Source organism: Schistocerca serialis, chromosome 2 (genome assembly GCF_023864345.2).
Source record: "Schistocerca serialis cubense isolate TAMUIC-IGC-003099 chromosome 2, iqSchSeri2.2, whole genome shotgun sequence".
Classification (NCBI taxonomy): Eukaryota; Metazoa; Arthropoda; class Insecta; order Orthoptera; family Acrididae; genus Schistocerca; species Schistocerca serialis.
In genome coordinates, this window is record NC_064639.1 from 173,873,572 (window position 1) to 173,899,373 (window position 25,802).

The 25,802-nt window shown below is 44.9% G+C and overlaps 1 protein-coding gene across 3 annotated transcripts in view; it reads left to right on the forward strand.

The window, feature by feature from the left end:
* Positions 1–17,643, forward strand: part of LOC126456884 (neutral ceramidase-like) — a 511,604-nt gene extending 493,961 nt beyond the window's left edge. For 2 of the 3 annotated variants that reach the window (XM_050092711.1, XM_050092712.1), the window contains 2 exons: positions 10,161–10,457; positions 16,767–17,643. In XM_050092711.1, coding sequence (XP_049948668.1) covers positions 10,161–10,428 — 268 coding nt within the window. In that variant the 3' untranslated portion in view covers positions 10,429–10,457; positions 16,767–17,643. The remainder of the gene's footprint in view (positions 1–10,160; positions 10,458–16,766) is intronic. The other variant, XM_050092713.1, reaches the window with a different exon arrangement.
* Positions 17,644–25,802: the final 8,159 nt, after the last annotated feature.

A 25,802-nucleotide genomic window follows, 5' to 3' on the forward strand; every position in this document is an offset into this window, starting at 1 on the left:
GAGCAGAAACGACAGTTCCGCAATGCACTGCCCACTTACACCTTGCCTATGCGATACTATCGCCACCTGTGTATGTGTACATCGTTATACCGTGACTTTTGTCACCTTAGCGTATACCGTCATTAAGTAGGACTTCCTTTCAGCTGGTGAAAACTGAGACGTTAGTAAGTAGAATATGTTTTACAGATGATTCTATTAGACTATTCGAGCTAGCGAAGTAGTTTGCAGGTTCCTATTGTGTGGTTACACTAAAGAATTTTTTTTTCAACATATTGTCATTCTGTTAAGACGAAACAAAAAGAATGAAATATGAATAGAAAATCTTTTACTCAACACCACACGACAGTATCTCGTATTACAGTCTCCTTTCTGATCAGACACGCCTTCGTCTCGAAAGTACTGAGACGTATGCTAAACAGAAAAAAATAACTGTTCGCTGTCGGTTGGTTAATTCTGTAGCTGCAGTGCAAATATATCATCTGTGACTTCTGGGAAATTAGATTCTGCAACAAGCCGACGACAACTGATAGCCGTTCGTCTCGTTTCAATAGTGTAACAGATTGAGTCCTTCAGGAGATGGGATTGAAGCTGATGTTATTGGCAACTTCTGAGAAGTAATTTAAGTTACTCAGAGAAAGTAGAAAATCCGGTCTAGCAGCTGGTGTCGATATAAGCTATCTCTAACTTTTTGCGGACCATTCGCCACCCAAGCAATTACGTTTGGAAAAAAAGAAGCAAGGGCTTATTTTCATGCGCTTGTCTTCTTACGCTGTAGCTCTTTTGATTACTTACTAGTGCAAAACGGAAAAGTTTCCCTGTTACAAACAGATCAATCTTATTATATCTACTTCTCAGATAAGCGAACTGGAAAATAATGCGCGTACGTCTATGAGTCTGAGCGGAAAAGTTTTCAGCGGCTAAATATCGAGGAGGTGGGCAAACAGGATTTCGATTTTATGTACAAAATATAAAAACCTCATGTCGTAATTAGAAGGCCCACGCATTCTACGAATCTGTGTAAAAAGCGATGCTCAAACCAGAAACCGAGAGAACGGTAAAAAAATTAAAAAAAAATCCACCTAACGTTGCTGTGATCGGAAATGGAAGTACCTTGTGTTATAATTAAAGTGGACCTATTCACGGATGTCCAGAGCGGGCTGCAGTTATAGTATGGCAGTGAAACTCGGTATAAGTTAATGAGGAGCTGATTTGCGATGGAAAAACATAGTTCGAACTGAGGCCACCAGGTGCAAATCTGGCGCAGTACAGGTGTTTGCATGACGGTATGACATCCATGCTGTCATCTGACAAGCCATATCGTAAGTGGCCAGTATGGCTATCAGGAAGAGAGATCGTGCACTGTTAGTGGAGCTGTTTTACGTGAATCACAGCAATTATAGTGTTAAATTGAGGGAGGATCACCGACTGAAAGGTCTGTGGAGAGGCTCGACGTCATTCAATGGTTGAAAGAAAATAATAATGAAATTAGAAATCACAGGTGAGCTTGGCGTAGCACCTGGGAGAGGAAGGCATCCTATACTGGTGGAAGTTACTGCTGCTGTAACTGACTGTGCAGCACTTACCGCTGGTAATGCTAGTGCTACTGCAGTGTCAGGAGAATTTTCCATCCCATGATCAGCAGAACGGGACGTTTTGCTGTCTTTTTCACACTGGTACCCGTACAGGATCCAGACAGTGCAGCAGCTGAAACTTAACGATCCGCACCAACATTCTGAAGTTGCTCTTCGGTTTCTGGCACGGATCAAAGTTGTCGACATGTGGCCGGGCAATATTCTGTGGAGTGATGAGGCACATTTTACACTATAGGGTACAGTGAATACACCGAACTGCCGAATATGGAGTACTGGTAAACTGCGTGTAGTGGACGAAGAATCAACTGTGACTGTGTTGTGGTTTAACAAGCACCTTCTTTCTCCATCCGTTTACCCAGAGGACCTGCGGCGTGTACCGTGACGTTAGTACGTGATTTCTGCTTTGGAGGGGTTCACCTGTGTGGAAAGCACTGTCTTCATGCAAGGTGGGGCAACACATCACGTCGCTCGCCCATTGAAATATCTGATTAACGCAACCTTCTACGAACGTGTTATCTCCAGAGCTTTTCCCGATGTATCGCCTGAGAGATCACGTGATCTGAAACCATGTGACTTTTGACCCTGGCAATATCTAAAAGAAAGTGTTTACCAGGGAGACGTTCGGTCTGTAACCGATCTGAAGGCTAGAATACAGGAAGACGTTGCTCAGATTCTACCTGAACTGCTGCAAGCCACTAATGGTCATGTCGTATAAAGGATACTGAATCTCGTCGCCGTCTCCGGTGCTCATGCGGAACAAATTGTGTTAGCAGTGGTTAATAATAGAATCAAAATTATGCCTTTCTCACATGTTAGACCTTTTCTGCCCGTGTCCTGTTTCTAATACATGACATATGGAAACATTTATTTACGTCTTTCTTGCATTCACAGCGCCGCATTTGCACCTGTGGACAAAATTGGAGCACATTTTTCCAGCATAAATCGAATCCACAGTAACGCCTTAGAATATCTGCCATGTTTCACTGCCATAAGATCAGCCCACACTGGACATATGACAGCAGCTGTACTTTAGTTATAATGAAACGGAAGGAAGATTGAGCTTTGCCTCGTCGACTATGACATCATTAGAGCCAAGGACACTGCAGTGCAAGGACCTTTTCAAATGTGCCTTCGTGGTATTTACCTTACTGAATTTAGGAAGAGCACCGCGGACTTAGGACTGAGTGATAATGTGTCAAAAGCCTTACTACCACTATTCTTGTCCATTTGAAAATATGAGAAAAAAGAGGTTCACCAGATAAGACTTCCAATATTTAAATAACGGAGAGAACAAAAATAAATACGAAACGTTTCTTTCGGTCGTACGGCGCAGCTTCCCTAGAGTCGCTCGAAATTACAGTCACGGTCGCTGCCGGAATCCACAAAGTCTTGGCGATTGCGGGGCGTGAGACAAATTGCGCGACGTACTGCTCCACAGCTTTAATTGGAATCGCTTATTGCAGGACCCAGATTAATTCTCTGCGACGTGCTGTACATGTGAAATCTATATAAGGTTCGACATCCTAGTAGCAGCTATGACTCGCGAGACGTGCTTCAACTCCTCCCTACTCCAGTCTTAAGAAACCGTGCAGCTATACAACTTTGTTTTTGAGTCATCAGTCTTGCGACTGGTTTGATGCAGCCCGCCACGAATTACTGTCCTGTGCCAACCTCATCATCTCAGAGTAGCACTTGCAACCTACGCCCTCAATTATCTGCTGGATGTATTCCAATCTCTGTCTTCCTCTTAAGCTCCCTCTGGTTCATGGAAGTCAGTCCCCGAGGTCTTAACACGTGTCCTACCCTCCAGTTCCTTCTCCTGTAAGTGTTTTCCACATATTCCTTTCCTCTCCGATTCTGCGCAGAATCTCCTCGTTCCTTGGCTTATCAGTACACCTAATTTTCAACATTAATTTCAACACCACATCTCAAATGCTTCGATTGTCTTCTGTTCCGGTTTTCTCACAGTCCATGTTTCACTACCTTACAATACTGTGCTCCAAACGTATATTCTCAGAAATTTCTTCCTCAAATTAAGGCCTATGTTTGATACTAGTAGACTTCTCCTGACCAGGAATGCCTTTTGGCCAGTGCCTGTCTCCTTTTTATGTCCTCCTTACTCCGTCCGTCATTGGTTATTTTGCTGCCTAAGTAGCAGAATTCCTTAACCTCATCTACTTCGTGACCATCTATCCTGATGTTTCTCACTGTTCTCATTTCTGCTACCTCTCATTACTTTTCTCTTTCTTCGATTTACTCTCAGTCCCTATTCTTTACTCATTAGGCGGATCACTCCATTCAGTAGAACATGTAATTATTCTTCACTTTCACACAGGATAACAATGTCATCAGCGAATCGTATCACTGATGCCCTTTCGCCTTGAATTTTAATTCCACTCCTGAACCTTTCTTTTATTTCTATCGCTGCTTCTTCGATGTACAGATTGAACATAAGGGCGAAAGACTGCATTCGTATCTTACACACTTTTTAATCCGAGCATTTCGTTGTTGGTCGTCACTCTTATTATTCCCTCTTGATTCTCATACATATTGTAAGTTATCTGTCTCTCCCTACAGCTTACTCCCATTTTTCTCAGAATTTTTAACATCTTGTACCATTTTACATTGTCGAAAAATCCTATAAAAGTGTCTTGATTTTTCTTTCGTCTTGCTCCCATCATTAACCGAAACGTCAGAATTGCCTTTCCCGTGCCTTTACTTTTCCTAAAGCCAAACTGATCTCTATCTAGCGCATCCTCAATTTTCTTTTCCATTCTTCTGTATATTATTGTTGTAAGCTACTTGGATGCATGAGCTGTTAAGCTGACTGTGCCATAATTCTCGCAATTGTCAGCTTCTGCAGTCTTCGGAATTGGGTGGGTGATATTTTTCCGAAGTCATATGGTCTGTCGATAGACTCATACATTCTGCACACCATCGTGAATAATCGTTTTGTTGCCATTTCTCCCAGTGATTTAAGAAATTCTGATGCAATGTTATCCATCCCTTATGCCTTATTTGATCCTCCAAAGCTCTTTTAAATTATGATTCTAATACTGCATCCCCTATCTCTTCTAAACCGACTCCTGTTTCCTCTTCTATCACATCATGCAAATCTTCCGCCCTCATAGAGGCTTTAAATGTATTATTTCCACGCATCCGCTCTCTCCTCTGCATTTAGCAGTGGAATTCCCGTTGCACTCTTAATGTCACAACCCTTGCTTTTAATTTCACCGAAGGTTGTTTTGACTTCCTTTATGCTGAGTCAAACCTTCCGATTATCATTTCTTTCCGATTTCTTCACATTTTTCATGCAGGCATTTCGTCTTAGCTTCCCTGCACTTCCTAGCCAACTACACAGCCCAAAAGAATTAAAGAATCTATATTTCGAAACTCCGTAATTGTCAGCCATTGCAGCGCTTAAATTTGGAATTTGCCCAAGGGGTGCGTACAAACTTCTTCTGTAACGGAGCAGAAGGGTGACGCCCTGCGACGGCACCCTCGGACTCAACGACAGTCGCTGCAAAAAGAGCCACAGCTTAGAAGTTTATTTGACGCGTAAGTTGGATTAATACCATCACATTGGCACCAAATTTCGCCACAATTCAGACCAGTGCCACCGTGGGCGTCTTACACGTTGGGAAGGTTGTCAAAGCTCCACTTACCCAAATTTCACCCCTTCTTCTGAGCCTCTCCGATGGAGGTTAGATCCGCAACGTAGAGCGTTGAAATCTCACATTTTTCTTGGGAGTGCCAGAGGAAAACACTCCAAACACACTGCCGCTCTGAATCGGCACGAAAACCTCTCACGGAATTATTTAGCAGTCAAGGCTAGCGGCCGAACACCCAGTGCCCGCATGCAAGTAATATCGTTGGCCTTTGTCCATTCGCTGTAATGGCCCTTGTGTAGGGTGCTGCTATGTGACGAGGACTTTTACAACTTTCCGTGCGAAAAAACAGAAACCCTCACCGGAATTATCACCCCTCAGTTGCACCTCGTCGTGTCATCAACTCAAGACTCAGGGAAGTCTTCTTCACCCAGACACCTACCCTTTCGTAGACAATTGCCAGAAAGATGATATGTTTCAAATGAATCAGTGACATTGAACCATACGTCTCTTCAGACAGTACGAGGGAAAGACGTTCTAGATGAAGAAAAAATGTATAGAAAAAATATTCAGACGCTTCCAGGCATCTTGGCAAAACGGCGTTTACGTCATGTTGGAGACGTCAGCGACTGATAAAATTCATGTTAAAATGGTGCCATTAACCGGCAAAACTGCAGTGCATCTAAAACTTGAATTATATGGGGAATCGCAGGCCAACTTCACATCGTAAGAGGAGGCAGTAATTGGCTCACAAGTACAATGAGAAAACTAAACTGATTATCTTATGGCCTAAAGATTCTTTTTCTGACACTGGCAATCATTCCTCATGTGATCTAAAGTTCAGTATTAAATAAGCCACTTTGTAAACGAGTTTCAGCCATATCAGAAGAATCTGAACTGAGGAACAGATAAGAGTATGAAGAGCAAGGGAGATAAAGTGCTAAGGAGAAATGAGAAAAAGTGCCAGCAGAAATAATAAACTGTTTTTGGTGGTAGAATACTTTTCAGCCGATGGCCACTGGCACCTGAAATCAATAACTAAGTTTAACACGAAAGTTTCCTGTCCCCATATGTGAGTGTGTGTGTGTGTGTGTGTGTGTGTGTGTGTGTGTGTGTGTGTGTGTGTGTGTGCCTGCGATGTTAACAAATGTAATACAACAATAATAAATCGAATATGTAAATGGCTATAATTACTTTTTGGAGATAGATCTGAAAAACAATTAAATACAATGCCAGACAAAGGAAGAGAAGCAAGCAGAAGGGGAAGTGCAAACGAAATGAAACCTCATCGGTTGACAAGGTCATCATCATCACGTTGGACAGATTCCAGCCTATGGCCAGGTCTGTTTGGATCATAGGCATCTCCATCGTCTTCTGTCTTGCCACCATCTCACCGTCTTTATCTTGGTCTAGTCTCCTCCTCTCAGCCATCTGTCTCTCGGTCTTTCTCTTGGTCTCTATCCTTCTAGTTTCATCTCGTGTATCCTCCTGGTTATCCTCTTCTTCTCCATTCTCTTAACGTGTCCATACCATCTCAGGCTTGGTTTCTCTATCTCCTCCTGTAACGGTTCCACCTTCAGTAACTCTCTGATCCTCTCACTTCTTAACCTTTCTATCTTTGCCACTCCAATATAGTACAAACGGAGAGCCAGAGTGACACCTCTTTCAAAGTCTGTCAGATGCCGATAACGCTGTCTGAGATGTGTACACGTCATCTCCGTGTCCTTCAAATGATCTCTTAACAACTGATCCTGTTGACGCCCCTTGTTTACTCTACAAGGCCTGGTAAGAACAATAAAACAAACAATACTAATGCATTCTCGTGGCCTTCTTGCCTGTCAAAGCCACTTGCAGATCTAATCATTTACATACGTTCTGATGATGTTTATATGTAGAATGTTATATTGTCACGCTACCATATTTTCTGAGAACCTCACTGTCTTTGTCAGGTAGTGAACAAACAAGTTAAGCAGAGTGTGGTGAGGTGTTGCGTGAATGAAGTTCTGGAGTACAAATTGGAATTAGGATGGACAGCGAGTATAACGATAACGACACTAACAGTTATGATAAGAATGAAAATAATGTTAATGACACTGATGACTAAAGTGAGGCAAGGATGGTGAGCATAAGGAGAATTAAGAGACTGACGACATTAAGTACGAGATGAGTAAGACATGAGTGGTGAGGAAGGTAAGAAGCGTGAGGAACAAGATGTTGAGAATGATGATTGTGTACGTGTGTGAGATGATGATATTAGACTGATGTGCCAAAGAAATTGGCATAGGGATGCGTATTCAAATACAGCGATAAGCAAACAAGCAGAATACGGCACTGCGGTCGGCAACGCCTATATAAAACAACAAGTGTCTGGCCCAGTTGTTAGATCGGTTACTGCCGTTGCAATGGCAGGTTATCAAGATTTAAGTGAGTTTGAACGTGGTGTTATAGTCGGCGCACGAACGATGGGACACAGCATCTCGGAGATAGCGATGAAGTGAGGATTTTCCCATACGACCATTGCACGAGTGTACCGTGAATATCAGGAATCCAGCAAAACTTCAAATCTCCGACATAGATACGGCCGGAAAAAGATCCTGCAAGAACGGGACAAACGATGACTGAAGAGAATCGTTCAACGTGACAGAAGAGCAACCCTTCCTCAGATAGCTGCAGATTTCAATGCTGGGCCGTCAACAAGTGTCATCGTGCGAACCATTCAACGGAACATCATCCACATGGGCTTTCGGAGCCGAAGGTCCACTCCTGTGCCCTTGATAACTGCACGACACAAAGCGTTGCACCTCACCTGGGCCTGTGTACACCGACATTGAATTGTTGATGACTGTAAACATGTTGCCTGGTCCGGCGAGTCTCGTTTCAAACTGTATCGACCGGATGAACGTGTACGGGTATGGAGACAACATTTTGAATCTATGGACGCTGCATGCCAAGAGGGGACTGTTCAAGCTGGAGGAGGCTCTGTAATGGTGTGGGGCGTGTGTACTTGGAGTGATATGGGGTCTAGGATACGTCTAGATACAACTCTGACAGGTGACACGTACGTAAGCACCCTGTCTGATCACCAGAATCCATTAATATCCATTGTGCATTCCGACAGACTTGGGCAATTACAGCGGGACAATGCGACACCATACAAGTCCAGAATTGCTACAGAGGAATACTCTTTGAGTTTAAACACTCCCGCTGGCTACCAAACATCCCAAACATTATTGACCATCCTTTCTTCCAGGAGTGCTAGTTCAGCACGGTTCGCAGAAGAGCTTCTGTGAAGTTTGGAAGGTGGGAGATGAGGTACAGGCAGACTTTAAGTTGTGAGGACGGATCGTGAGTCGTGCTTGGGTAGCTCAGTCGGTAGAGCACTTGCTCGCGAAAGGCGAAGGTCCCGAGTTCGAGTCTCGGTCCGGCACACAGTTTTAATCTGCCAGGAAGTTTCATATTAGCGCACACTCCGCTGCAGAGTGTTAATCTCATTCTGATTATTGACCATATTTAGGATGTCTTGCAACGTACTCTTCAGAATAGATTTGCTCCCCCTCGTGTATGGAAAGCCCTGCAGGATTCATGGGGTCATTTCCCTCCAGCACTACGTCAGACATTAATCGAGTCCATGCCACGTCGTACTGAGGCACTTCTGCGTGCTCTCGGGAGCCCTACACGGTATTACGCAGGTGTACCAGTTTCTTTGGCTCTTAAGTGTAGATCTGGTAGGTGGGGCATTGTGTTAGGATTTTAAGAATGGTGGGCTTTTAACATTTATTTTAAATGTTAAGGGTAATAAGTTGCCGTCTCTTCATCCAAGAATAGATGATGAATGCAGCTAGCCGCTAACTTTGTGTAATGTCTTGTCTGTATAGACGTGTATCTGTTGCCTTTAAGATCCCTTCACCTTCACACAAATCTATACAGTAAAGTAAGGGCATCCCATTTCTTGGCTGAACCGTGATAAGACAGGCGAAAAGTTAGACTAATGGAGGATTATTAGTATTATCTCTATTTTCATTCGATTATTAGTATTATCTCTATTTTCATTCATTCTCTCCTTTATCTATGTACAGTTTTCAATATAATATTTCATTACGTGAAATCAGCCAAATAGGATCTTTGGTGGAGTCCTTCGTCTTGGTAATCAGCGGCTGGCTTGCTGTAAGAGATCTTTACATTTATTATTACTGTTAAACACTGCATTCAGTCGGGAGAATCAATCGTGTGGACAATTTGTTCCTTTTACGAAAGATTGCGAATTCCAGATGTGTACGAAGCGTTTTTGGACGATGTAACACAGACTCAGTGATTGCAGGCTCTCTTCTACACAACTGAAACTTCCCCACTAATTACAGGGCCAACGTGATCATCAAATGATTCAGAAAAAACTCATTCGTTCATTCACTCCCGAACAAAAAAGTCCCTAACCTTATTTATGAAGGAAATTGTGTATTAAAACCATCTCCATTACATGTCCAGATCTCCGGTGATTCCACGTCTTAATTATTTTCCTTTTACAGTCTCTTTCTCTTCAAACAAATCGCTAGCGGCACAAATGTTAATTGGCTCGCTTTAGCGACAAGAAAAGCAGAATATGTATCTTTCAGAAACATGTCAATCCCTCAACAGATACTCCAGAAGCTATCCTAGTTACCACTCTAGCAACCATGGAGAATGCATATATGCATCTCTGTTATTTCAAAGAATAAACGCACTAGAAAATACTTTGGCGTCGTCGAGCTGTCGCTGTTTCGAGAAAATCAGATCAGATACTTTTCCCAAATGAATGAATGTGGATGGTTTGATTGACAATGATTAATTGGTGCGTGGTAGAGGGTATATTCTGTGGGGACATTACAGGCTGTAGGATGGAATGTGTGTGGCTCAAATAAGCGCCACACTTTTAATGTCCAGGTTAATTTAATGTTAACACCTTATCACATGTGCTTGCTGACAGGTTCCTGTGGCGGCGGACGTCGACTCCGCTGGGGATGAGCGAGGCGACGGTGGTGTGGTCGGTGCCCGAGGACGCGGAGCCGGGCGTGTACCGGCTGCGACACTCGGGCCACTCCAAGTACATCCTGGGCGGCGTCTTCCCCTACTCGGGCAGCACGCAGCCCATCACGGTGAGCCCCCACCTGCCGCGGTCGCAGGCGCAGCCGCCCAACGTCCGGCTGGCCTGCGTGGCCGCCGGCTCTTGCCAGCACGTCCACTCCTCGCTCTGACCACAGGTTGCAACTTCCGCCGAAGACAGGTAACAGAGGAGCGACACGCCCTCTGCGTCGTGTCGTGCCGTCTCGTCCAGTCTGCTCCGTGTCGTCCGCTTCCGACCCCAGCTTGCGTCTGTCATCGGTGTCTCTGTGTCCTGATCTCTCGTGTATAACGTTATTCCACAATGAATCTGCCAGGAAGTTACAGTGCCGTTTTTATTTATTTATTTTGTTAAGGTGGTGACTGCCACATAGAGATGAAACCAGCAAGCTCGCGGTCATCAGGGTAATGAGGACCCAAGCAGTGAAAAAAATTAAATGAGCGCATGGCATCGCTGGCTGGGAGGCCCCTATCCAGGGAAGTTGGGCCCCGCCAAGTGAAAGTCTTATTTCCTTCGACGCCACATTGGTCGACTCACGCGCCGGTAATGACGATGAAACGATGATGAAGACAACACAACACCCACTCCCCGAGCGGAGAAAATCTCCAAAGCGGCCGGGAATCGAACGCGGGCCCGCTTGCATGGGAGGCAAGCACGTTACCAACCAGCTAAGCAGGCGGACACCCAAGCAGTATGTGACAGTTATGACACTTGTTCGGTGATGGAATGTATAGACATTTCTGAGGAGCCAAAAACACTTCATCTAGTATTTCACATTCACATCCGTTGGCTTCACTAATTCACGCCAAGAACAGCCGCATTCAAACCCCGACTCTTGACAAGAACTGTGATTTGCTGTGACATAAGTTCTACAATCTTCTGGATGTAGGAAATGCAGTAAAACTGTCTCTTTTACCAGACAGCTCAAATGCCTGCGAGGGGTGAGGTAGTGATGGAGAAATAGTCCTTCCCCTCGCGCTCTTCCATGCCACGACTTCCTATGCTCTTGTGTTACTTGTCCGGAAAAATGTAGCCTTGGTCGTAGACTTAACTGACAGCTTGGTTGTGCTCCGTCGTTCGCCATGTATAGTCTCTCATTTTGTTAATTTTTTATTTTTTACTAGTTGAGGACCCAGCGTTGCTGTTACTCCATTTCCTCCTTCCTCTCTGTCTCCGCGTCTCCATTCTGTTTGTCCATCTCCTTCTCACTCTCTCGGTGCATCTCACACTCCTTCCTTTCTCGGTCCATTTCCTCTTCCTCGTCACTATGTACACCACCTCCTCCTTCACCTGGGTCCAACTCCTTAGGATACAGTCTGCGATATTTGTTGCGAACAGTGGTAGTAGTAAAGACGTAACAAGTTAAAACATAAAGATGGGGAATTTTTTCAAGCATATCAGTGTTTATGACCTCGTATCTCTTGAATTATGTATCGTACAATGATGTATTTTTATAGAAATATGTTGGGAATAGACTTAACAGAAAAAGTAAATAGAAGCGTCATTCATGATACGACAGTATTTCATGCACCCCATTGTACAAGACGTCATTGCTCCTGAGCTATGATGTGTAGCTCCTTCTTACCCCCACAGCGATTGTTGCCTGACAATAAGGCATATGTGCATCAAGTGTGGTTGAAATAGGTCCACTGGTTTAGAAGTGGATGTGGACCATACACATATACGGCCATTTTTATGATGTGTTTGGATGTATAGCTCCAGTAGCGAATGATAAAATTATAGCGAAATGTGTATGCAGGCATCACATGACCATTGTGTGCAAGAATTCCATACCTTGGCGATGTTTGAAATCAGTACATCATATGAGTATCGTGGCTTAAAAGAAAGAAAAAAAGCAGATTCCAGTAGTGGCAAACACTGTACCAGTATTAATTAACTATTTGTACAGCAGATGCGGATACGATCGCCTCACAAATGAATAATATGTACAATATTATTCCGGAAGTATCTTTATTCGAATGGTTGAAACGATGTAATACATACATCAATTGAACCTCGTCAAGTCTCTTACAGTTAAAGTGATCACGTAATTGCATTGACGCAAGAGTCTTGAGAACCGACATTGTACTACCGTATTCTATTCCGGAGCATATCATCATGGACACTTAACCCGCTGCTGCATTTCTGTCGCGCGTGTTCTTCTGGGCACTTAGTTACACTACTGGCCATTAAAATTGCTACACCACGAAGATGACGTGCTACAGACGCGAAATTTAACCGACAGGAAGAAGATGCTGTGATATGCAAATTATTAGCTTTTCAGAGCATTCATACAAGGTTGGCGCCAAGTGGAAACACCTACAACGTGCTGACATGAGGAAAGTTTCCAACCGATTTCTCATGCACAAACAGCAGTTGAGCGGCGTCGCATGGTGAAACGTTGTTGTGATGCCTCGTGTAAGGAGGAGAAATGCCTACCGACAGGTTTCCGACTTTGATAAAGGTCGGATTGTACCCTATCGCGATTGCGGTTTATCGTATCGCGACATTGCTGCTCGCATTGGTCGAGATCCAATGACTGTTAGCAGAATATGGAATCGGTGGGTTTAGGAGGGTAATACGGAACGCCGTGCTGGATCCCAACGGCCTCATATCACTGGCAGTCGAGATGACAGGCATCTAATCCGCATGGCTGTAACGGATCGTGCAGCCACGTCTTGATCCCTGAGTCAACAGATGGGGACGTTTGCAAGACAACAACCATCTGCACGAACAGTTCGACGACGTTTGCAGCAGCATGAACTGTCAGCTTGGAGACCATGGCTGCGGTTACCCTTGACTCTGCATCACAGACAGGAGCGCCTGCGATGGTGTATTCAACGACAAACCTGGGTGCACGAATGGCAAAATGTCATTTTTTCAGATGAATCCAAGTTCTGTTTATAGCATCATGATGGTCGCATCCGTGTTTGGCGATATCGCGGTGAACGCACATTGGAAGCGTGTATTCGTCATCGCCATACTGGCGTATCATCCGGCGTGATGGTATGGTGTGCCATTGGTTACACGTGTCGGTCACCTCTTGTTCGCATTGACGGCACTTTGAACATTGGACGTTACACTCCAGATGTGTTACGACCCGTGGCTCTACCCTTCATTCGATCCCTGCGAAACCTTACATCTCAGCAGCGTAATGGACGACCGCATTTTGCAGGTCCTGTACGGGCCTTTCTGGATACATAAAATGTTCGACTGCTGCCCTGGCCAGCACATTCTCCAGATCTCTCACCAATTGAAAACGTCTGTTTAATGGTGGCCGAGCAACTGGCTCGTCACAATACGTCAGTCACTACTCTTGATGGACTTTGGTATCGTGTTGAAGCTGCATGGGCAGCTGTACCTGTACACGCAATCCAAGCTGTGTTTGACTCAGTGTCCAGGCGTATCAAGGCCGTTATTACGGCCAGAGGTGGTTGTTCTGGGTACTGATTTCTCAGGATCTATGCACCCAAATTGCATGAAAATGTAGTCATATGTCAGTTCTAGTATAATACACTCCTGGAAATGGAAAAAAGAACACATTGACACCGGTGTGTCAGACCCACCATACTTGCTCCGGACACTGCGAGAGGGCTGTACAAGCAATGATCACACGCACGGCACAGCGGACACACCAGGAACCGCGGTGTTGGCCGTCGAATGGCGCTAGCTGCGCAGCATTTGTGCACCGCCGCCGTCAGTGTCAGCCAGTTTGCCGTGGCATACGGAGCTCCATCGCAGTCTTTAACACTGGTAGCATGCCGCGACAGCGTGGACGTGAACCGTATGTGCAGTTGACGGACTTTGAGCGAGGGCGTATAGTGGGCATGCGGGAGGCCGGGTGGACGTACCGCCGAATTGCTCAACACGTGGGGCGTGAGGTCTCCACAGTACATCGATGTTGTCGCCAGTGGTCGGCGGAAGGTGCACGTGCCCGTCGATCTGGGACCGGACCGCAGCGACGCACGGATGCACGCCAAGACCGTAGGATCCTACGCAGTGCCGTAGGGGACCGCACCGCCACTTCCCAGGAAATTAGGGACACTGTTGCTCCTGGGGTATCGGCGAGGACCATTCCATGAAGCTGGCCTACGGTCCCGCACACCGTTAGGCCGTCTTCCGCTCACGCCCCAACATCGTGCAGCCCGCCTCCAGTGGTGTCGCGACAGGCGTGAATGGAGGGACGAATCGAGACGTGTCGTCTTCAGCGATGAGAGTCGCTTCTGCCTTGGTGCCAATGATGGTCGTATGCGTGTTTGGCGCCGTGCAGGTGAGCGCCACAATCAGGACTGCATACGACCGAGGCACACAGGGCAAACACGCGGCATCATGGTGTGGGGAGCGATCTCCTACACTGGCCGTACACCACTGGTGATCGTCGAGGGGACACTGAATAGTGCACGGTACATCCAAACCGTCATCGAACCCATCGTTCTACCATTCCTAGACCGGCAAGGGAACTTGCTGTTCCAACAGGACAATGCACGTCCGCATGTATCCCGTGCACCCAACGTGCTCTAGAAGGTGTGAGTCAACTACCCTGGCCAGCAAGATCTCCGGATCTGTGCCCCATTGAGCATGTTTGGGACTGGATGAAGCGTCGTCTCACGCGGTCTGCACGTCCAGCACGAACGCTGGTCCAACTGAGGCGCCAGGTGGAAATGGCATGGCAAGCCGTTCCACAGGACTACATCCAGCATCTCTACGATCGTCTCCATGGGAGAATAGCAGCGTGCATTGCTGCGAAAGGTGGATATACACTGTACTAGTGGCGACATTGTGCATGCTCTGTTGCCTGTGTCTATGTGCCTGTGGTTCTGTCAGTGTGATCATGTGATGTATCTGACCCCAGGAATGTGTCAATAAAGTTTCCCCTTCCTGGGACAATGAATTCACGGTGTTCTTATTTCAATTTCCAGGAGTGTATATGTGTCCAATGAATACCCGTTTATCATCTGCATTTCTGGTGTAGCAATTTTAATGGCCAGTAGTGTATTTCTCACATTAGTTCATTAACCTTGCGACACCTGTTTATCAGAAGGCTCCAGATCCGTGAAATCTTTTGAGCCAGTCAAAATTTCTCTCCAATCTCCAATGATCCTCATACCAACCAGCCACTGTTTTAGCCCGCTGTATGGTTTCATCTTGGAGGGCAGGGGTGACAATGTCACGGTATTGGTCCTCAGCAATACCAGCAGCAGGTTCTGGTGTAGCAGCGCCTCCATGTAACCGTTTCAACGTACCTGTTACCTAGGCCTGATTTCTAAGCACCATCAAAGTGTGACCGGGTAAGGCGACTTCAATCCTTCGCGATCCACTTTTGGTGGCTTTTAACCCACTGTAGGTTGTCCAGAGGTAGTATTAGCATCACAAGCTACTGTACAGAGTATGAAAGAGGGTACCGCTTATTCACACTAGCTACCCCGGTCTTAGTACATCTGCCTTCCAGCCCTACAATCTGTCCTCTGCTATTATTATGTCTCCTGTGGGAAATATGCAATAGATATCAGAACCATCGCACAATGAACCTCTAATGCTGGTACACTATGTTCTTGAGTAGGAGTTCTCGAGAACAATCACATTATTCTTCCAAAGAGTTCAGTTACCGCACATTCAGTACGTCTGTTACATTTTCGTATGGGCGACAGCAAACTCTTAAATTCGAATCATGGGACCTAGAATTTCTGCAACACTCTCATACAGGACGCCTCGACAGAGCCCCACGAATCACCGCACCAGACGCCTAGAATTTAGGAATCGAGGAATGACATAGTTTCGACGTACTGATTACTTCCACTACGGTAGAACGAATAACTTTCTTCTATAACGAAACATCTTCTGCCAACACAGGTCATGAAATCATACTTTCCTGTATCCCTCATATTAGCCAATGTGAAAATTTTGTAAAGTTAAGGAAGGAAAATGGTAAAGGAGAATAACACTGAAGGTTGAAAACAATCGGCAACAAGTTTACTTGTGGCGGAGACGTGTCAGCTGTATACTACCTTACATGTTTGTAAACCATTGTTACGGTTTTCCGGTATTCCATTGTTCTGTGTTCCAGTATTATTGTGCAGTCAAATGTGAGGTGGTTGTTTCTCGTTGTTTAACTATAGATAAAATACTTATAGATCTTGACACATGAACACTAAATTACGGACAATAAGAGAGGGGACAGTAATATTACTCTGACATAATAACGGGGGTATATTGTCGGCTGGCCTTTCCTGTATCTCTTTCTGAGTTGATGGTTCACATTTTTGTTACAATTTATGGGAATTTTACTATTTGTAATTTCAAATGTCGTCATTTTACCAGTTCATTGGACAGTTTGTCATGAGAAACAGAAGTGTGTACTGCCACGGCGCTGCAGCATATTGTACGAACACCAACGTAGACGAGTCACAACATATTGGTACGAACTACGTACTACGTAGCGAGTCTGATGATGATTTTGCTATTATGTTGCAGGTGGGTCCAGACGCACCATCCTCCCGCTTCTCACGCCGCCATCGGAAAGGACTCATCAAGTGACGCCTTGTTGACACACATACAGCCAGTGCATCGCACCACATCACCATTAGCAACTGGCCTCGTTGCCTGTATCCATGAAATTTGTATTCCAGGTGCTGCTTTCTGGAAGGTCCCAGCCAGTGAGTTGAAAGGGGTTGCGAAAGAACCGTACGGATCGTTCACATGACATAAATATTAGCTTCTCCATGACATTTTGTTGCAGCAGTGTTACGCAGCAGGCTGATTTTATTGTTCCTAACATGCCTTCCTGCTTATAATATGTAACTTCGTCCAGAGTCAATTCAATTTTGAAACTGTAGTACAGTTAATTGTAAATGGAAACAGATCAAGCAGCATTAATTACTAAAAGAGATTGTTTTTTTTTTGCGAACTGTCAGTCTTTCTATTTGTATAGAGAGTGGGAATGTTGCAATACCAGCATTAATTTGAATACTCATCAAAACTTATATGAACTATTTATTGCTATTTCTTACTCGATTGCAAACAGGTGTATAGTAACTTGCGAAATGAAGCGTCTGTAAATAATAAAACAAAATCAAACTGTGCTATAATGACGTTGTGGTGGTCAATTTCGAGGACGTCGCAGATTGTGTGGTTCCAAGTATGTATTTTATCACAGATTGTAAAAGAGAAAAAATATGTCGAGAAGTACTCACGAAAGGCACTGTGTGCAATGTGTCGTTTTTATTCGTGTCAGTACAAATGTTGTTCCTATGTGAAAGAGTTAAACTGTTTTATCCGCACTGATTTATATAGAAGCATTAGACAAAACTATGTACATTGTTTGAATGAATAAAAAATGTGTTCATTGCAATTTTGTTTTTCACTGTTACCGTATACCCCAGTATTAAATACGTACTTGAATGCATTCAGAGTAGTCTGATGGACAAAACTTATAATGGTTGATTTATTAAGCGTTCCAACACCACACTGGATATACAATTATCTAGTGGTCAAATCAGTGATTTCTTGAGTCAGTGTAGCTTTTGAGACTATCTCTGAAGGAATCAATCCTTTAACAAATGAACGTGTATCAGTGTGGCAATTCACACTGAATTTTTAGCTCCCCTCCGTCTGTGTTAGTCGCTCATTCACAATCCCTTCTCCAACAGACTTCTCAACAGTAATATCCCGATGTTAAGATTTGAAATTTAATTACGAGAAAGAAGAACAATTGCAAACAAACAATGTGTCAGAAATGTGAGAAGAGATTATTGTAATGGAATTGGCAGTATCTTGCGTACCGTGCAAAAATTCAGCGGTCACATTCCCACCACTATTTCTGTACCCAGTCCAGCACTAACAGTGTGAGTGCGAGATCCGAGAACCAATGGTAAATCACAGTTTACTGTTGGAATCAGTGTCCTTATGCAGAACGGTGTGCCATTGGAAGGAATTTAAAACTGGAAAAATAAATTTTAACTCAAGTAGTCTTCAGTATATGAATTTTCGAAAGAGAGGTGGACATACTAACCGCTTGTCCACTTGCGTCGTCAATAAAAACAATAAAAACCATTTAAACACTAAAGCAGCTTTTGACATACAATGGCTAGTTATAGGTACTGAACAGGTTTTGCGACAAAGCAAATACCTATGTAATATTACCAATAAAACACGTTTTATATCTACACTTTTTTAAAATATACATTGCAGTTTTTATTGTTCTACTGTAAATATTAGCAGATGCTATGACAAAGGGCTGGTACTTAGGTGCATCTAGAGAAGGGGGTGGGGTGCTAATTCATGAATACTCTCCACCCCTTCCCAAAGAACATTTTGCTAAAGACTTATATATTTTTTCTTGTATAAATTTTCAAATTGTTATCTTGGGGAATAAAGTGGCACGAAAACTGAGAGCCTCGATAGTGGCAAGGAACTCTCGAAAATTACAAACTGTATTTAACACCGGGTACTTTTCAGCTTCTTGCTTGAGTCCTGAGCCACACGGACAATTTTGCGAACTCATTGCTTACGGAAAACATTCCAGAAAGGAAAAGGCGTCCATTCGCAGACTTCTATGGGACATAGTGGAGTAATATTGTAAAAAAATGGAACAGAGAAATTGCCTTTGATGATAGTAAGTGGAAATAAGCAGAATTCATATGTATTTACGCATTTGCATTGTCGTAGTTTGCAGACCTGACGTAAGAGTCGCAGTTCCAACTGAAATACTGAATACTGAGGAACACACACTTCTCATTCAAGTAGCTGCTCAGTTGGCCTGCTGGCGCTGAGTTCAAATAGCTCTAGTTGTCCCATTAAGGATACATCTCTGACATCACCAGGAAATTAATCCAGATACATGCATTGCGGAAACGCTACTACTGAGCTTTAGTTCCACCTCTATAGCACCAACTAAAGACCCCAATGAAATGATTGTACTTTATCTAATACTTTTACTTGAGGAATTTGCTCCATAAATTAAGAAAAAGTACTCTGCTTTTTTCCATTAAATCTTTTAAAAATTAAATTCTTCTTGAAAGAAGAATAAAAATCTTAAAGGAAAATATGAAAACAAATAATGTCAGGCAATACATTTCTCGAAATAAAAATTTCATTGAAGAACAATAAATCCTGAACTTGCAACCTAAGATACTTCACAGAATTGAATTACTTAAGCCGTGTGGTTCTAATCTCTTGGTTGAATCTGTCTCTGCTTTCTTCTCTCTCTCGCATATCACTTCTTGCGTAGGTTGTTGCAGAACATATAACTGAAGATGGAATTGTCTGGTGTGTTTTTCTTCTACTTTTTACCGTAAGATATTGTGCTGGGTGATTTTATGAACTGTAATATCATGATGATCGGGTATCTGAACTGAGATATTGTAATGAATGAAATATGCCATCATCTATCGTAGAACTGCCTTTCAAATCAGAGCCCGTAACCTGCGACCAAGTATGCAGAAAGCTGCCACCGTATTCCTCGAGCAGAAGCTGAAAGAGTTATAGCTGACATGACGGAAGTTTGCACCCTTGCGGCAGACCGAGTCTGGTTGACGTACGACTGGCTCCTCTGACTACTGCTTTCAGCGACTGGAACACTGTTTTCACCGCTGTGTACAGGGGCCAGAACATCGCACAGGTACCTGGAGCACACCACGTCGATCCTCGAGCTGCGCCCATTTCGGGGTCTAAATGATCGAAACTAACGTTCTGTTACAACAGGATAGTCTTGGGTGACAGTAAATAGTGCCTGCTCCAGCAAAGCATGATCTACACTCCTGGAAATGGAAAAAAGAACACATTGACACCGGTGTGTCAGACCCACCATACTTGCTCCGGACACTGCGAGAGGGCTGTACAAGCAATGATCACACGCACGGCACAGCGGACACACCAGGAACCGCGGTGTTGGCCGTCGAATGGCGCTAGCTGCGCAGCATTTGTGCACCGCCGCCGTCAGTGTCAGCCAGTTTGCCGTGGCATACGGAGCTCCATCGCAGTCTTTAACACTGGTAGCATGCCGCGACAGCGTGGACGTGAACCGTATGTGCAGTTGACGGACTTTGAGCGAGGGCGTATAGTGGGCATGCGGGAGGCCGGGTGGACGTACCGCCGAATTGCTCAACACGTGGGGCGTGAGGTCTCCACAGTACATCGATGTTGTCGCCAGTGGTCGGCGGAAGGTGCACGCGCCCGTCGATCTGGGACCGGACCGCAGCGACGCACGGATGCACGCCAAGACCGTAGGATCCTACGCAGTGCCGTAGGGGACCGCACCGCCACTTCCCAGCAAATTAGGGACACTGTTGCTCCTGGGGTATCGGCGAGGACCATTCGCAACCGCCTCCATGAAGCTAGGCTACGGTCCCGCACACCGTTAGGCCGTCTTCCGCTCACGCCCCAACATCGTGCAGCCCGCCTCCAGTGGTGTCGCGACAGGCGTGAATGGAGGGACGAATCGAGACGTGTCGTCTTCAGCGATGAGAGTCGCTTCTGCCTTGGTGCCAATGATGGTCGTATGCGTGTTTGGCGCCGTGCAGGTGAGCGCCACAATCAGGACTGCATACGACCGAGGCACACAGGGCCAACACCCGACATCATGGTGTGGGGAGCGATCTCCTACACTGGCCGTACACCACTGGTGATCGTCGAGGGGACACTGAATAGTGCACGGTACATCCAAACCGTCATCGAACCCATCGTTCTACCATTCCTAGACCGGCAAGGGAACTTGCTGTTCCAACAGGACAATGCACGTCCGCATGTATCCCGTGCACCCAACGTGCTCTAGAAGGTGTAAGTCAACTACCCTGGCCAGCAAGATCTCCGGATCTGTGCCCCATTGAGCATGTTTGGGACTGGATGAAGCGTCGTCTCACGCGGTCTGCACGTCCAGCACGAACGCTGGTCCAACTGAGGCGCCAGGTGGAAATGGCATGGCAAGCCGTTCCACAGGACTACATCCAGCATCTCTACGATCGTCTCCATGGGAGAATAGCAGCCTGCATTGCTGCGAAAGGTGGATATACACTGTACTAGTGCCGACATTGTGCATGCTCTGTTGCCTGTGTCTATGTGCCTGTGGTTCTGTCAGTGTGATCATGTGATGTATCTGACCCCAGGAATGTGTCAATAAAGTTTCCCCTTCCTGGGACAATGAATTCACGGTGTTCTTATTTCAATTTCCAGGAGTGTATCTTCCTCCACCGCCAGCTCTGAGAACTACTCCATTTCAGTAGATAATCTCGCCTATATCCTACAAAACGTTGCCTCCGTTAGCTGCAGGTCAACGAGTACCTCGTTCTGATGCTTCTGGAAGCTGAACTGGTGCATTCCAGCTGTGGTGCCATCTGCTCCCTGATTTCAACCAACCCTAGGACACCATCCCGGAGGTCCGTGGTTTGCAAACTGTGATCAGCTGCCACTCGCACCTGATTATTACCAAGACATTGGCTGTCCTAGACGTATTCACTCTACTACACCTACTTCGAGTTCTATGGCCCGCCACTACACTCAGGTGCCTCTGGCACTGAGGCCACCACAGACTGTTAGCTGCTCGTATATTTGCTCGAAACGGTTCTGGTCAGCTTAAAATGGAGTTTCGCTTCTGCTGTATACCTGACAGTTCTACACTGTGCTGATATTATTTCTTGTTCTGCGACATGTCTGCCGGGTGCCTCGTGCCACCGGTCACCTCTAGCTGCAGTGTGTTGAGCTAGAGAGTGCCGGCGTCCAGCATATGCCACTGGATGCAGACTGCGGCAATATGTCACCTTCGACTGCGGTATTGATCACGATGAATAAAAATATTGTTACTATTGTCACACCACTTCTATGACTCTAATACAGCCAGCGACCTGGTTACATGTACCTCCTGCTCTGTCAGCCATCGTGTAAGGCCAATGCAATGTGCTGTAAGGTCAATCCTACTGTAACTTGTGTTAGAGGTCAAACATAGCATCATCAGCAAAATAGGGCGTGTAAAAACTGCCTTTACGGTTTGTGATTACGTTGAGTGTGATGTTTCGTGAACTGAAGACTGCCCTGGTATGCGTCCGGTTAGGTGCACACGTTGTAATTTATTAGGTCATAATATATCCTGTACCGAGTCAGATGCAGTAACATGCTTCACACAGCGTAGGTATGGCCACTGTGCTAGACAGTGAGACGAATGTACACGGCTCATGATTAGCCGAAAAGATGGATTTCTATTACAGTAGTGTTACATTTAAATGTCCTCCTCGCAGTCTCATTTTTGTTTCTCCTGTTGTTTGTCGGGTAGTGACTTCATAATGAGACAAAAACACAGGCACTTACCAATCAGAAAGCGGCTCAGTCTTTGTTAGGTAAGGTACCTCAGTAGAGAGAGGGTAACGTAGACCTACTTAAGCGGTTAGATACTCTGAAAGAGGACAGAGCTTCGTCCAGGTTAGCTGTTCCCATTCCAAATTCAGCCAACGCTAGACTGGTTAAGAGAGGAAAGAGTGTGTTAGCATCCGCAAAGAGCTTTTTCACAGCTACGAAGATGGTATTTTGGACATATAAATAGTTGTTACGAATTAGCGAGTTACTATTTCTGGTAGACGACCTACGGAATGCTCCGCCATTCGAACTAAACAGAGGCCTGATGAAGCGATATAGGAGACAGAATAACTGTAGATATTATCACAAGCAGTTGAGTATCACAGAAGCAGAATGAGTCTGCAGATGAGTTTGTGTACAGGATACGGAAAATTAAGTGCACACTTACGAATCAGCAGATAGTGGTGAAACAAATATGACCTTTCTGCAGGAAGTGGAACAAAGGGTTTTAGATGCATTTATCTGGCGACTGTCACTCGATGTGTGAAGAAAGGTACAAGCAGAGTTTTCGAAAGACTTGGCTAATTCCACAAGTGGCGTTATGGCTTTGGAGGAAATAGATACAGTAACATTAAGTTGCAATAAGAGAAGTGTATTCTTTACTTACGTGAAATGCTACTGTTGTGGACGTTCGGGTTACGTATGAAGGCAGTGTAGTCAACCACACTGTAGGAAATTTGATGAGGTGGTGCCCAGAGACCGAAATTTATTGAAGTGAAGTGAAGGGCATGGTGAGAAAAGGCGGAATGTAAACAATTAGCCATTAAATGGGAATAGTAGCTAGAAGTCATCTGAGATGTCTTTCCAGTGACCTTTAATGCCCCAAAACTTATGTCGCTTGATTGGTATGGTAGATGGTAGAGATCAATGATTTTTGTTAGACACAAGTGTTCATATATGTGTACAAGTCTGGAACTCACGGGAAAGAGGCGGTTAAACACTTCACGTTATAGATTATATGGAGTTGAGAGTAATGATATACAGTCCATACATGCATTGATGATAAGTTTTCAGGTAGGAACAAAGCAGTTCTGGGAAAATATGGAAGTTTCCCCCATATAGTAATCCCAAGACTAGATATCCTGTATAAGCATCGTCCTAAAACCTACCCTAGACAATGCATTGATACAGTTAGGGGGAACATTGTCCCATTTGGGAAAAACTATTGTCATTGACACAGGTTTTTCTCTCACGAAGGATAAACCGATTAAACTACATACAAGATCATCACTAGCAGGATGAAGCACTGTAAGGTGGGCCGAACTACTGTGGTTGAAGTTGGAAATGGAACTACCCATAAATATATTGTGGGGTGAATCCACTGGGCAAATGATGAGCTACATAAAGGACAGTGTTTTGTGTGCAGGAGCTAGACAGTGCGCCCATTGGTGTTGATAATTTTGGAATCAAAGAAGTAATTTTAAACAGGGTTTTATTGGTAACAGATTTTGATGTTGTAGATGAAGATGATCTAGACAAGATGGATTTAAACAGTATCCATGAGAAAGCCAATAGTACAACTACAGTATGTGAGAAGGTGAAGAATTTACAAGAACATAGAGAATAGCAATAGAGTAGTTACTGTTAGAATTTGAGGATCTATCTAATTCTCACTTGCCGTTATCAGCGACTCTGATGATGCTGCATAGGATCACAACTGGGAATCAGTAACCTCTTTACTATAAGCCATTCAGAGTAGGAATTTCCAAATAACTTCCGGGAATTCAGCCAGGTAACACTTTCAGCGACCGCCGATATTTCGGCGGGAGAACACCCCGCCATTTTCAAGGCAAACTGCAACGGACAGGCGCGTACATGCAAATTTAATACCTCGGTTCTCGGACAGAAGCAGGAAAGATAACACACACACACACACACACACACACACACACACTGTACACTAATGCCACCAAAGATGACCAAAGTCAAAGCTATCGATAGTGAGACTATGAATTCGCAGGTGAGGTAGCATTGACTCTGTCCCTCTGTTTTTTGACAAATGCTATAACATTTTATGGCAACAAAATTAATTATTCTGCAGCTGTTGTTGTGTTAGAAGAACTCTGGTATTATAAGCCTAATTTGGACGATTTAATTCGTCAATTCAGGGACGCATACAGAGAATATCCATCGAGCAAAGATTGGGAAGCGTCGGGACGTTAAAGGTAAAGTGGGCTGTAGTACCACCATGTCAGCCACATAACCCTTCGAATCATCAATGGCACTCTTCCAGCAGGGGAGACAAAATCACCCACAAGGAACGCCGATAACTCCGGCTTGTTAGGTGACGTGGAAGGAAGATTGGTCCCAAAATACGGTCGTCACTTATCTCAGCCCACATGTTCCAGCTGCCCCGATGCTGAAGATTTGCTGCCACCATACCATGGGAGTTTTGCATACTATCCCACAGATGACTGTTTATAAGTTGAAGTACCACTCCGCATAAAGATGGCCTCATCGGTGAATTGCGTGAAAACCCGGAATTGGGGTTGCCTGGTGAAGTCAGTGACAAAAGTGCTCCCGATACGGAAAATCTGTGGCCAGTAAGTCGCACATACGCTGTTAGTAATAAGGGCAGTAACAATTGTCATGGAGAATGTTCCCCACGGTCGTCTGGCTTACCCTGTACTGGCGGGCCAACTGCCTGGTACTGACAAGGCGGTCGCCGGTTCCACCGAGTTAATCACGTTTTCTTCCAGATCTGGTATCCGAACATTTCAGGTACCTCCCGCATGATTTCCTGCTTCCTGAAACGACCCTGTCTCAGACAAATAGCGGAACACTGTTGCAAACTTTAATGCCATGGTTGTTGTCGGCAGGGATGTGTCGGGTTGGGGTTGTTTGGGGGAAGAGACCAAACAGCAAGGTCATCGGTCTCATCAGATTGGGGAACGACGGGGAAGGAAAGCAGCTGTGCCGTATCAAAGGAACCATCCCGGCAGTTGCCTGGAGCGATTCAGGGATAGGTCTTCTGATGCAACCTCGTTGCCTTCCGTCCGTTGCCATTTGCCTTTCCGTAAGTAAATACTACGTCGACAAGCTCTCGATTAGAATACGGAACCATTGTGTACAACACTGTATCACATTAACTACGAGGAGAGTCAGCAAGAGAACAAAATCGGACGTAACATTACCAATTTCTATGGCAGGACAGGGCGCTAGGGCATG